General features: G+C 37.6%; 1 protein-coding gene across 1 annotated transcript in view; it reads left to right on the plus strand.

The window, feature by feature from the left end:
* Dpp4 (dipeptidyl peptidase 4) overlaps positions 1-14,782 on the plus strand; it is an 87,908-nt gene that overhangs the window by 52,910 nt on the left and 20,216 nt on the right. Inside the window, exons 12-20 of the mRNA XM_048345328.1 lie at positions 433-477; positions 3,092-3,199; positions 3,579-3,655; positions 4,860-4,913; positions 5,238-5,359; positions 7,177-7,224; positions 7,466-7,564; positions 9,761-9,830; positions 13,015-13,209. Coding sequence (XP_048201285.1) covers positions 433-477; positions 3,092-3,199; positions 3,579-3,655; positions 4,860-4,913; positions 5,238-5,359; positions 7,177-7,224; positions 7,466-7,564; positions 9,761-9,830; positions 13,015-13,209 — 818 coding nt within the window. The remainder of the gene's footprint in view (positions 1-432; positions 478-3,091; positions 3,200-3,578; positions 3,656-4,859; positions 4,914-5,237; positions 5,360-7,176; positions 7,225-7,465; positions 7,565-9,760; positions 9,831-13,014; positions 13,210-14,782) is intronic.

The raw sequence follows: 14,782 nt of genomic DNA on the forward strand, positions 1-14,782 counted from the left end.
GACAGAGGAGGCAAATAGAGAAGTCAAGAGAAGGGCTGACCGAGAGAGCTTGAGAAGAAAAGGAATACAGAATGGTTCCCAGTGTTTTCACTTGAGAGGATGAGGGGAGGAGAAGGAAATTATCTTCAGTTATGAAATGAAACCCTCCATACAATTACTTAAAGATAATAGATAGACAGACAGACATCAGTGGAGCTTCAGGACAATATATGTATAAGATGGAGCAAGGAGAAAGCTCCTGGCAAGAAAGGTAAACAATTAAATGTAATTACATTAAAGAAATACTAACGTTAATGAAAATATGTGGGTGGAGAGAGTTTTCAGTCATTTTAAGTGAGTTGCTTATTTTCCCACCAGTTGTGGCTAGAGAAGATATTTCATCATCTTACTTCCCTTTGAAATGGCTGTCACTATATTTTGTTTCCTCCCTAGGCACAGCAGCATGTTGAAATGAGTACTACAGGCTGGGTTGGAAGAGTAAGTGCTATGAGTTATGGGACTTGAGATATGTATATATGGGTCAGCTCTCAGAGTTGAGTAATTTTCTATACAATGACTCTATTATTTGTCATGAATATAGATACTAGTTGACCTATTTCTCAAAATATTGGAAATGCTCCCTATGAGAATATCTCTTTTTATGAACAATCTGTACCATCCCCATTTGGAAAAAAATCAAGAGACAAGTGAAAAATCAGGAACAGAGCACAAAACACGTACCCTAGGCAAACTGTAGCTTCCAGTAAGTTAAAAAGCAAGCACTGCTGAAAGGCAGCCAGGATGCTGAGTGTGCCTGTTGACCTCATATTTGAAGTAATGTGCTTTGAAGGCAGAAAGCACAGTTTCCATCGCAGCTTGGAAAAATGCCTAAGGAGATGCAACTACAACTAGCAGACACTCAGCATACATCCACACAATGCCCGCTGCACCTCTCCAGAGGAAATCGTATTCATGTGAGTTCATACTTCATCTAGGCACTCAGATACAGAACTTCGTTTCAGAAAGCATAGTGACCTCTAGAAGTTTTCAGTGCTTTTCTGCCCTTCTGCATCTCATGTCCACCACACAGAATAACCAACTACATTTTTATCAGTCTGCGGAATAAATAACCAGGAGTGGTGAACATCCAGCCTAGAGGCCATAGAAGCCTCATAAAATCACATGATACACGACAGAACAGACATAAGCTTCTCATGGCTGCCCTCAGTGATCATCTGTATTGATAATTTGATCAATACACAAATGATGCCTTACGTAGTCAGATGGCCCTTGGTAGAAAAAAGGTTTCCCACCCCAGGTAAAGGACAGAACCGCAGCCATTATGACACCTTTTACAAAGATGAAGGATGAATTGCATCTAATTTTTATGAATATTTTATTAGTCCTTTGAGAGGGAAATAAAGCAATGCACACAAGAATGTAAATATTTTACATCTCTTGGGTGATGAAGGTTAGGCCACAGTCCAGGAAGATGACTGACTCCAGCTGGGCTCAGAACTCTGGGAGCATTCGCATGTCCTTTCTCTTCAGGCTTTGATTGGGCAGAGGGGAGAGGTTTGCCAACATGAAAAGTGGTTTCCTCCATGGCAAGAGACATGCTACACTTCCTCACGACTCTTAGAAAAAAATATGTTTTTTCCTCTCTGTATTTAACCAGACAGATGCCACTTTTCACACATTTCTACTAGGCACAACTCCATCCAGGGGAAACAGGGAAATGTATTAAAAAGATAAGGCTGTGAACACAGGTCTGGAGAGGGGAATGTGTTTCAGAGCTCTGTAATGAGAACACCAAGTGTACTGCACGCCTCAGCTTGCTCCATAAATGAATTCATTTCGAATCACTAAATAGAAGAGGCAAGCATTTGTCTTCCTTTCCCAAATGGGAGCTGATGAGACAGGCAACATCGAGGGTGAAGTGAACCAACATTTTTAAAAGACCATCTCCTACCTGCTCTCAAATGTAGCTAGGAAATGGAAATTGTAAAGCAACATATTCCTTTCAGGCTGGGACAGACACTCTCTTACTCAAACTACATTATATTCTAAGTACTGTCTTTTATTGAACTGAAAGAGAAAGAAATTTTTCTTCTATATTGCTGTGCAACCTTTTTTAAAATAAAATGTTTATAATCTTTGGGAAATGAAAAGGCTTTTGATAAAAATAACTGTATGAATGCTTCTATATGAAATATGCTACAGATATCATTTATGGTATCTTTCTTTCCTTTTGAAAGCCTTACTTTCAAAAGAAAATATATGCAACTAGAGGGTCAAAAATTCTCCCAAATTGCAAAACACCCCCAACCTGAAATAGACAATTAATAGTCTCTCTATTTCATGCGAGCATGCTTGTGACAACGAAGCAATTTACTTCCTGAGCAAAGATGAATGCTAGGTTTCACAAACTTGGGGCTAGAAGTCAGCATTTTTATTTTTGTGTATGTGTGTGTGTGTGTGTGTGTGTGTGTGTGTGTGTGTATGTGTGCTGTGTGTATGTGCATGTGCACAGGCGGGCACGGGTGCAGGCATGCATGCACTACCGCACATGTGCATGTGTGTGCTGAGGCTTGAACTCAGGGCCTGGTTGCTGTTCCTTAGCAGTTTTTGCTCAAGGCTGGGCTCTATAACTTGAGCCACAGCATCACTTCTGGCTTTTTGGTGGCTAACTGGAGAAAATAATCTTATATACTATCCTTCTTGGGCTGGCTTTGGACTGTGATCCACAGATCTCAGCCTCCTGAGTAGCTAAGATTACAGGCATGAGCCACCAGCACTTGACATCATGGTTTTACATGGAGAGAAGATGCTACAAAATAGCAGTAACCATTTCTATATACCAAGAGTCCTAGGCATGAGTAAATGTTCATTCTCTCATTTGTTCTTCACCAAATTTTCTCCATGAGTTCGATCATTTTGTTCACATTTCATAGTAGGATGGTTGTCTTTTTGAAATCCTGTGGTTTTATTTGGCAAATAAATGCATCTTAGAGTTTTGACACAGGTGTTGGAAGGGTTTTATAAACCTAAAGTTGTATCTGAGACAAGCCTAGTGGTTGATTGTTCTTGTTCTCTATTATTTTCTTTCTAGTTTAGACCAGCAGAACCTCATTTTACCTGGGATGGTAATAGCTTCTACAAGGTCATCAGCAATAAAGAAGGTTTCAAACACATATGCCATTTCCAAAAAGAAAATAAAGTAAGTAGTCTTAGATATGCTATTCCAGGTTGACCTGGTTTTGAAACTAACTTGTAAGTGGAAATACTTTGGAAGAGTCAGACAATATGTACAAATAGACTAATTCAAAATTTTTCAGTGGTATAGGAGTAAGGTGAGATGGGATGTGGGATCCTAACAGAAATCACAAGGGAGAATGAAGGAAATGGTGACAATGATCACGATGTATTGCACTCACATTAATTGCCAGATTGAATTAAAACCATTTGCACAAATACTTAAAGATCATTTTTAAAAGGAAAAGAGCTCACAATTATTTGAATATCTGGTAGAAATGAATTAATCCTCTACTTCACTTTGATTAGAGGGAGACAGAGTCTAACGAACCTCTTATTAAAAGCCCAATCAGGACTGCACATTTATTACCAAAGGATCCTGGGAAGTCATTGGAATAGAAGCTTTGACCAGCAATTATCTGTGAGTATTCAAATCATCAGCAGAATGTAAACCCACGATTTATATTCATGCTCTCCTTGCACAGAAGTAGAAAAAGAGGGGGGAAAAAAAACCTCCTGCAAATAAAGAGAGTAGTCTATTTGGAATGAGTTCAATCCTTTTTTTTTCTTTTTAACATACGGAAGCCTTAATGATTTTCACATATGTTCAGTAGATTTGATATCATGCCACCGAGCAGCTCTACCTCTTGCTCTTACCTGCTTTACAATACAGTGACTGCAGCATCTTTTACCAGAACGTCCTGAACACTGCATGATCACTGAGGGCATTTGTGAACTTTCTGTTGGCATTGAATGTTTGGCAGGCTCGGAAAGGCAATTTTATCTGCCTGTGTTGTAGCCTTTCTCTTAAATGGAAAGCTTGGAGAAAGCTGTCCACTACTACACCTGAGCCAGTAGAAAAGGGAATGTTATTTTAAATTAGAATACTAAGCACTTTTATGGTTCGTTATTGGGCTCATCCACGAGGAATTTTGTCACTGCCCAAATTAGTGTTTGAAGACTGTTTTCAGATGGGGTGCTGGCACCCTCTCGAAGAGAGGGTCCCATCCCTAGTAGCCTATGGTACAAATAGAAAAATATGTAAAGCTGAATTGCTACAGGGAGCTCATTTTCAGGCTACTTATCCAGTCATGTTTTTCTTTTCTCTCCTTTTCTTTTATGCAAGTACTAGGGCTTAAACTAAAGGCTAGGACACTCTCCTTTAGCTTCTTCACTCAAGGTTGGCACTCTGTCATGTGTGCAATGTCTACTTTCTTTTCTTTTCTTTTTTTTTTTTTTTACTAGATATTTGGAGATGAGTCTGAGTTTTCTGTCCAGGTTAGTTTCAAATAGCAATTCTCAAATTTCAGCTTCCTGAGTAGCTAGGGTTATAGGTATCAGCCACGGGAGCCTACATGGTCATATCTTCCTTAGAAAAAAATTTCTTTTGAATTTTACCTGTTATTTTAGTTAATGAAGGAATCCCTTCTTTCAAATATTTTAGTTTGTTAAGAAACTTAAAAGAGTAGGAAGGGAACAACTTCAGGAGTTAGTATGGAAGGGGAAGGCAGGGAACATGTGTAGAAGTTGGGCAGGCCCCAATGGGTGTCATATATACTGGTCATGTCTAGACTTGAGTTTAAGGAATGTAGCTGATTAATTAATATGCATTTGTTTCTTCCCAGATACTACATCAGTAATGAATATAAAGGAATGCCAGGAGGAAGAAATCTTTATAAGTAAGAGTTCTGTCAAATTGTTGATTTCAGTCTTTGAGCTGATGAGCAATTTCTACACTTTTTTTGTTTCTATCTTGTTCTAAATAACACTAAGCTGGAAGTATTATTTTCTCATAAATCAATCAACATGGCTTTATTAAATGTTTTGTGACTTTTCCAAACAATAGGAGGTTGAAATTATTGGTATCTGGATTTCACATTTGAAGAAGGTCTTGAGGATTTTTTTGCTATTTTGATACCTCTGAAGCCAGAATTTGGCAAAATCAATTTCCTCTTTTATGTATTCTTTCATCATATACTTAATTACACTGTTGGTTTTTACAGAATCCAACTTAATGACCACACAAAAGTGACATGTCTTAGTTGTGATCTGAATCCGGAAAGGTGTCAGTATTATTCGGTGTCATTTAGCAAACAGGCAAAATATTATCAACTGAGGTGTTCAGGTAAGTTTATGCTGAAGGGGGGAGGGGGAGAGACACAGTGGCTCTGTCACCCCTCAGCAGGTGTATTTGATTCTCTGTTGTCATCTCCAGAAAGCTTCCTTACGTCCTCTTGGGCTTGTCTGTCTGTGCCTAAGGTTTCCTTCCCATTCCCATTCCATTCCCATTGCCCATTCTTTCTTCTCTGTTCAGCTCACTCTTTTTGAACCTGAGGAGCTTTAGAAATAACTTTTCTGTCTACTCACATTTAATGTTAAGTATAAACATCTTTCCTTCCTCTTGAAAGACCTTTGTTCGCACACACTCATATAGTTGGATTTTAAATGATTATTTGGGTACTCATTCCTTAAATGAAAGACAGTGAGTAGTGCTTGTCACTCAAAACTCAGCTTTATCTTCTAATTCTATTACTACTGTGTATTCCAAATGAAGAAGCCTGGGTGGGGGAGGAAAGGCACAGTGAGTTATGGAGGTCACACAGAAACTACTACAAGATTCAAGCATAGGTGGATTTTGCCTCATGAGCACTCTCTTCCAGAGACTGTGTTTCATTGCTTCTGAAGATGAGAGAATTAATCTGGATTTGTGTATGCGTGTGTATGTGTGTGTGTGTATGTGTGCATGTGTGTGCACATGCGCGTGTGTGCATGCATGCACACGTTGGTCTTGGGGCTTGAACTCAGGGCCGAGATGCTGTATCTGAGCTTTTGTCCTCAAGGATAACACATTATCACTTACAGCTTTTTTTTTTAAATTGTAGTTTATTGGACATAAATAAGTGTCTCACTGACTTTCCTGCCTGGGCTGCCTTTCAATCAGAATCTTCAAACCTTTATCTCTTAAATAGCTAATATTACAAGCACCTGGATAGATTCTGGATATTTTGAAAAGAATTAGCAACATTAAAAAAGAGATTTGACTCTCTTTGCATTTTGATTATATAACTCTTTATGATTCTTTACTGTGACTGCTTTTTGTCACCATTTCTTGGGCATGTGCTTTGTCATATGCACTGCACTGAGAACTGATGTACTTGATTTTGTTTAACCCTTAGGAAACTATAAAATACAAGTTTTCACTTCCTCTTATATATGAGAACACTGAGACATTAATAATGTTGTCCTAAGCCAGCAAGGATCCAAACCCAGGTCTATGAAAATCTTGTGATTTCAAGCTAATCTATAAGTTAATATTATCATCCAAATGCATGGAAAATGAATGGCTTTGCTACACATTACCTTCTACTCTGCAACTCCCACAGTTGGGATAAATAGTGAAGATAAGGGCTTGTGAGAAAAACACTTCTGCCTGCCAGGAAGGAATTGCTTATCCAAGTCAGGCACTACAGATGTGCCTCCTGGCTCTAAGACACTTCCAAGTGGGGGTGCTGGGGGAGAGTAAGCCCTCCCCCAGGTGAGGCTGGCTCAGGCAATGGGTCCAGCAGAGAGTATAGCATCTGACAGGGGGTGTTAGAGAGCAATTCCATATAAATGGTGGGAAAAGAATGGGCTTATTCATTCTTTCTAACTTTATCTTACTGGTGAGAAATCAGGCACAGGACTGATAATGTGCCCAGAATGCCTATGAGGGTAGAGGTCCATTCCCCACCCCATTCTGCAGATCCTGGTACCTTTCCAGAAATACTTCTTGCACCCAATTTCAATTATTTTAAAGATAAAAGAAAAAAAAACATTTATTAAGCTTTGTGCCCACTGTGATATTTATTATGTGTCCTATCAAAATTAAATGTTAATAATGATATTTTTGAAGTTATATATGCTACACTTATTAAAATATATTTTCCCTGGTTCTGTTAACAGGTCCCGGACTGCCTCTCTATACACTACATAGCAGCTCAAATGACAAAGGTATTTTCTCCTGTTTCACTCTTCCTTTGGTTTTAGGAAAGTAGAAGTGAATAAAACCACAGTGTGTTTAGCTTTAAGCATTCCTTAGCTTTAAGCATTCTCACTGTTGAATACAAGGATTATAACTTTTAGTATGTAAAGTTCATCTGATCATCGCATTTCATACTTGCTCATTGTGGCATTACGTAATCTAAATTCCACACATCAAAATGAATTACTGTTGTTTCATGTACTTGTTTAGAACTACGAGTGCTGGAAGATAATTCAGCTTTGGATGCAATGCTACAGGATGTTAAAATGCCTTCCAAAAAATTGGACTTCATTATTTTGAATGAAACAAGTAAGTTAGCCTTCTTTGGTAATTGTGCTTTGCTTGAAAACAATACAATAGAACTAATATGGTAATTCAATCTGAAAAATAACCATTACATATTACATGAATCTAATTTTAGGGGTTATTCTTTCATGAACTGTCTACCATAGAACTACTATTTTCGTATTCTTTTGTCTTAAAAGATAATGCTATTCTATACCAAATTGGTTCTGCAAAGAAGAAATTGCAAGAATTGAAGAAAATGTGGTACTGCTAGGTCAGTTTATCCACTTAGTAACTCTCTTCCACTAGTATTAATTATAAACACATTATCAGTAAGTTGAATCATAACTAATATTTTGTCCTGAAAAAAATAGAGATGGAGAATATCTGAAATGATTACATCTAAAGCCTGGGATTGTACATAAAATGCTGACACTTTGTCTCAGGAACTTGAAGTTTTCCTTCCCCTCTTTGTTTCTCTTAGCCTAGGACAGGGCTTGAGAGTTCAAACATGGGTTCTATTCAGGGACCACCAAGAGCAGTAGGTTTTGTTGAGCAAAAATTTTGTCAGATGTCTTGTTTGACATTTTCAACTAATGGTTAACAACATACAGGGGTGGTAGATATCCCATCTGGACTGATTTAGCTTAGATATTTCTTTTTACATTAGGATAACCAGAAATTACCCACCCCCTTATTTGAAATGGAAGGATAGGCTTTGGAAAAGGGCATACTTTTAAAGAATACCTCCAGGGCAGTGCTACTCAAATGGAAGGTACCTCTAAGCCTTGTCACTGTGTACATTCTGACCAAAATAGGTCAGAATGGGATGATCTTCCAATGTTGATAATAGGAACCTAGCTGATACAAGTCTCCCAGGCCCTGAGCCATGCTTAAACAGGAAGCGCTAACTCTGACAGGGTAGAGAAAAGACTTTGAATACATTTTATTTCAGATGGTCCCTAGGAGTAGCCTGGGGAGCAACAGGGTAGGAAATTCCGATAGTTAAGGGGGAAACTTGATAGTGATTGTAGGATAGCAATGAGAGAGAAGGTCAGAGTGATGATTCCCACTAGGAATGGCTATAGGACAAGAGGGATGAATTGGAGGCAGGGGGAGTGCTGAAAGCAGGCAGCAGAAAAGATGGGACTTGGGGACTACAATAACACTCATCCACCTTGCAAAAAAGCAGAAAATAAAACCCCTTCCAATCAGCTGTGGTGATTCAGACAAAGTAGGGAGGGGTCTAAGAGAAATCTTGGCATAGTCATTAAAAATATCATGACTGACTGATAGTTTGATATTTTACTGAAATTACCATCAAGACTTAACTTTGTATCTCAGAAGCATTTAATAAAAAGTATAAAATATTCAGCAAAATATGAAGTTATTTCTAGGCACATAAAGATTTTTTACTACTAATTCTTTCTTTTATACTTAGCCAAAATAATTGTAAAATCAATTTTAAATATGAATGTAAGAAAGAATTTCTAGAGACAAGAAAATTTAATATATTTACAGTTTAAATCTATTGAAGCTTGAAATATCAAAATCTGCGGAAACTATTCTTTTAGTCTTCCTCATCTTTGAGAGCAAAAGAAAGTGCTTTTCAATTTAGGGACAGATTTTATTAAACCAATGTTAAATCAAGCACAGGAACTAAAAGAGATCACAGGGAATGTATAGAACAATTCGACTCAGAGCAGCCGGATTTCAGACTGCAAAACACAGCTTAAATTGGGAACCCAACCTCGTGGGCTGGGATTTCAGTAGGAATTATAAAAATGTTATTAAATCAGAATTATAAAATATAGTGGAGGCCAACTACAAATTCTAAGCAGCTTCAAGGAAATTCAAGTAAAGGAAAACATTTTGGAGGAAAACTTAGAACATAAGACATAAACAAACGAGATAAGTAGATCAGATGCCAAAGAACAAAATCATAAAAACAAAACAGTAGAAATTCTGAGATGCACTTTTATTTCACAAGGCACCAGTGCATTTGATGGATGCATTACAAACAACTTTACTGCTTAAATATTAACTGGTATTTTAATTGAACATAGTACTTTCAAATCTTAAAAATGAGCTGAATTCAAACAGTTCCTTTTCTTTTACTATGCCAGTTTAACAAATTGCTAGATATGCCATCACAGACAGAAATAAGAGATATTATAGTAGTTGTTCTTAAATCACTAATTCATCTTTCTGTTTGTTTAGAATTTTGGTATCAAATGATCTTGCCTCCACATTTTGATAAATCCAAGAAATATCCTCTACTATTAGAAGTGTAAGTATGTAAGGGGGGAGCAATTTAGCAGTTAACCATCATATTTTTCTTCTTAATAGACAAGATAGATTACTTCTCTTCTATCATAATCATATGGATTTTCTTTTGCTTTGTATTTCCAAATCCAAAGGAATTTCACAGGCATTCTCAAGCCCCATTTTATCTTTGCCTCCTGGAAATTTCAGCAAACAAGAGATGGGCATTAACAGTCCCCACAATCTGCTAGCTCCAAAATTTGCCCACACATCTCCCATTTGTTTCTTCTGAGTCATTAGGAACTCAGGTTTCGCTTGTAGTTCATCCAGTCTTTCTGCCTAGTATTTTCCATTTCCCTTTTTGGTGAAGAGGAGACATGATATAGGAGAATGTTTATTACAATCCAAACTTTAGGTCTCAGAGAAAGTTCTGAAATTACAAACTTTTGGAGAATAAATGAGAACCCAACTCATATGAATTCAGAGCATGGCAACATAGTAAAATACATTTTTTAATTATGAGAAATATAGTTAACTTCACCTTCTAAACTTGTCCTGATCTCACCCATGATTCCACACTTTTCCTGCTATTATACACATCATTTCCTTTGATAAAAACAAAACAATGCAATAAATGTGCTGGCTGGCTGCCATGACTTCGGTGCTTAATCTGCCTTTTTTATGTAGACAGCAAACTAATTTAGTGAGTTTTTTCGCTGATCATATGAAGAAGAAATTGAAAGTCAGAGATCTAATTTTTCTTTTTGTCTTTGAGAAACAATGGTGCCAATAGTAGTATGAGATCTAGCTTTGGTCCCTGTACTCATAGCTCCATAAAGCCTAAACATAGAAGCACAAAGAAAGGGAAAGACAGATATTTCGAACCTGCAGACAGGACATCTGATTTTAAGTCTAATTTTTATTTAATGAAGTCAAATTCCCTAGGGATATGAATTTGTTTTGGGTTTTGTCTCCAACCCTTAAAAACAAACTTTAGGAAAGATAACCATTTTTTATGTTTTCTGACTCCCCTGTGACAGAGAAATTTAAAAAGAAAAGTGAAAGGTGGGACCCATGCCCATTTCTCTTCAGCTATTTTCCTCCTTTTTTGAGGTCCAAGTCTGTGTTTTCAATGTAAAAAAAAAAAGAAATTTCTTAATCTTGTGAGTAAGTAACTTGATATATAGCTCACATTAAGACAAACCCTTAATCTACCAAATTTATTATCATCAACAGAGCTAATGTATTTCAGATTATTAAAGAATGTTTATGTTTGCTGGCCTAACAGTATATGGATGCACTCCTTTGATTAAAGTTAAAATGGTAATTTAGTTTTAAATTATTTAATACAATATGTTGTATGAGTTCTTATGAATGCCATTCCTAAGCAGAGAAGAAAAAGGTTAGCAAAGGAGTGTAAGCATGAGTTGTCTGTCCCTGTTCTGGGAAAGTGAGCAGATGCATAAGGGAGATGGGCAGGGAAGGGTATAGGTACTGAAGAAGATGTGTCCAGGAATCGTGCATGTAGTTCATACAAAGGTGATATGTTTAAATAATTCATAATGTAATAGCAAAATATTTTTAATTAACAGACTCAGAGTAAGTTCATAAAGGTTGTACATGCAGCTATGTGTGGGGTAGATTATAGACCTATAAACACGGGGAGTTAAAATTGTTAGTGAGTAGAATGCTGAACAAACTTATTTTCCAATACAAGGTTATAAGGTTCTATTTCTTTTGAGGACTTTTTTTTTCTTTTTGAGCTAGGGCCTTAACTGTAAAAGGCAGGCTGCTTTCAAATTGGTAATCCTTCCACTTTGGCTTCCTGAGAGTGCTGTGAGAGTGCTGGGAACACAGGTGTGTGCCATCACACATCCACACATGCAGTGTGTGTGTGTGTGTGTGTGTGTGTGTGTGTTTGTGTGTGTGTGTGTGTGTGTGTGTATACCACTTAAACTCAGTCTTTGGGACCTGTCCCTTAGCTGTTTCACTCGAGGCTGGCACTCTACGCCTTGAGACACAGCTCCACTTCTTTTTCTGTGGTTAATTGGAGATGTGAGTCTCATGGACTTTCCTCACCCGTCTGGCTTTGAACTGCAGTCCTCAGATCTCAGCCTCCTGAGTAGCTAGGATAACTGATATGAACCACTGGTGCCTGGCTTTCTCTGAGCTTTTATATACTAGTATTTATTCATATCATGGTTCATTCATCTGTGATTTATAGAGTCTTAGTGTGAGCAACCTTATGCTGAATATTTAGGGAAATGCAAATTATAGGATGAAGTAGTGGGAAAGATCTTAAGAAAGTCTTAATTTAATGATTCAAACTTGTAGACTGGGAGTATTTTTAATCTGAGATGGAAAGATACAGTCAATACTGTATTAATTGTCACCATTATTTTATAATGCAACATTTTTATCACCACTATTACAGAAATTGTTTGCTTATCAAGACTGCATATCACTTTTAGCTGGACATGGGTGGCTCTTGTTTGTAATCCCAGTTATTCAGGAGGCTGAGATCAGAGATTCATACTTTGAAGCCAGCCAAAGCAGGAAAGTCCGTGAGATACTATATCCAATTAACTACCAAAAAAGCCAGAATTGACTGTGTGGCTCAAGTGGTAGAGCTATAGCCTTAGTAAAAGAAGCTCAGGCACCCAGGTCCTGAGTTTTAGTACTGGCACAAAATAGAGAGAGAGAGAGAGAGAGAGAGAGAGAGAGAGAGAGAGAGAAAGAAAGAAAGAAAGAGAGAGAGAGAAAGAGAGAGAGAGGAGGAGGAAAAAAGAGACAAGGAAAGAGAGAAAGAGGAGAGTGGGGAGAAGAGAGAAAGAAATAAAAAGAAATGAAAGGGAGGAAGGAGAGAGAGATGTAGGGTGCGAGGGGAAAGGAGGGAGGGAAGGAAGGAAGGAAGGAAGGAAGGAAGGAAGGAAGGAAGGAAGGAAGGAAGGAAGGAAGGAAGGAAGGAAGTCTTATAAGTCTCTTCAAAGCTTACACTGTTGAGCATCTTTGAAGAAACAAACCTGAAGTACATTCTTGTTACCAACTTTTAAAAACTCACTTCTGGATAGTGCTGGGATGATTTCAGAGTTAGAATGATGATGGGAAGAAGGAAAGGTGCACATATCTTGTCCACAGGAAAGATAAATGCAGTACTCTTCTTTAGATTCAGAAACACTATGACAGCTAATGAGTTGGAATTTTCACAGCTATGCAGGCCCCTGTAGTCAAAAAGCAGATGCTGCCTTCAGACTGAACTGGGCCACTTACCTGGCAAGTACAGAAAACATCATAGTAGCTAGCTTTGATGGCAGAGGAAGTGGCTACCAAGGAGATAAGATCATGCATGCAATCTACAGAAGACTGGGAACATTTGAAATTGAAGATCAAATTGAAGCAGCCAGGTGAGTGCTGAGGAGATGACCTCAAAGGTCATCTGACTTTTCTTCCCCTTAACATATCTTTTAAAGTTACAACGTGTCAAGAACATAAAGGATGCTGGAATGAGCCTATAATCTTTCATCTTTGCAAAAAACTTTTAGTGGAAATATATTTAAATGAAAATATATGTCATTTTAGATTTGTACAAAATTTGAGAAAGATCGTCTCATAAATGTCTTTCCACATGTAACTAAAGAAAGGTTTTATTTTGATGCACAATTTCTGGTTTCAGTTCATACTCCATGGCTCTGTTGATTCTATAGGTTTTAAAAACTCTATTTCCTCTGCTTTATGCTCTCAGTCCTTCCTGTAAACTTAACTAAAAGCAGACAAGCCATGTTACAGTCTAAATTCTGGGCTGTCTTGAAATTTCTTCTATCACCACTTAACTTACTCTGCCACAAAGTCTTAGAGCATGGACAAAATGTAGACATATTTTTCACCACACTATAACAAAAATGTTATCTAGTCTGATTCCAAATATAGTCTTTGTTCTCATTTGAAAGTTCATGAGCTCAGTCTTTTCTGTACATATTTCATTCAGCATTCTGGTCTGCTGTGCTTCCACAAGAGTTGCCCACTGAGCTCTCTTTATGGCTCTCTAGGGTTTTATCTAGCCTGCTTCTACAGTCTTTTCTGTTTCTCACTATTTACTTCCAAAGGTTTCTGGAAGACATAGTCAGGTAATCACAACGATGAATTCAATTCTTGATACAAATTTACTGTATTTTCAGACTTGCACTGCTGTGACAAAATAGTTGACATATACAATTTAAAGGAGGAATTGCTTGCTTTCTCTCACGATTTCCAAAATTCCAGTCCATAGTCATTGGACCTATGCATAGTAAGGCAGACCATCATGGATGGGGGCATGAGAATGTGGCAGAGGCTACCCATCTCGTAGCAGACAGCAAATAGATTAAACAAACACTTGCCCTGAAGATTTTTTTTTAAAAACTATTTTCCTTTTCTTTTTTCCTTTTCTTTATTTTTACTTCTTTTAGCCTCAGTCTATGGGATGGTACTGCCCTTATTTAGGGCTGACCTTTCATCCTTAATTAATCATCTCTGGAAATGTCCTCATAGGCATTCCCAGAGAAGTGCTTTACTAATCTTCTATATGTTTCTCTAATCAGGCTGACAATCAAAATCATCCATCACACTGAATAAACATCTAACTAAAAAGTGGCATTCATCCCTTACAATTGAGGCAGAGTAGAGGGATTCAGTGCACATTCATGTTGCAGGAGGTCACAAATATGAGAGCCCTACATAAGGGTGACACTTATATTTGGGGAAAAGCATGGAGTACCCTTATTATGTGACAAATGTATAAGGGCCTCATTCACTGTGTAAGCATCTCATTCTTCTGCCCTTCCATATAGTATGATACATCCACATGATTGATCTCATTTAAAAGAAAGGGGAAAGGTAGGATGTGTACGTGGCATATGAAGCATTTTACATGCATTTGTCACTGAAACTGCATATGAAGCATTTTACATGCATTTGTCACTGAAACTGTGCAGAAGCTCT

Source organism: Perognathus longimembris, chromosome 4 (genome assembly GCF_023159225.1).
Source record: "Perognathus longimembris pacificus isolate PPM17 chromosome 4, ASM2315922v1, whole genome shotgun sequence".
In the NCBI taxonomy this organism is placed as follows: domain Eukaryota; kingdom Metazoa; phylum Chordata; class Mammalia; order Rodentia; family Heteromyidae; genus Perognathus; species Perognathus longimembris.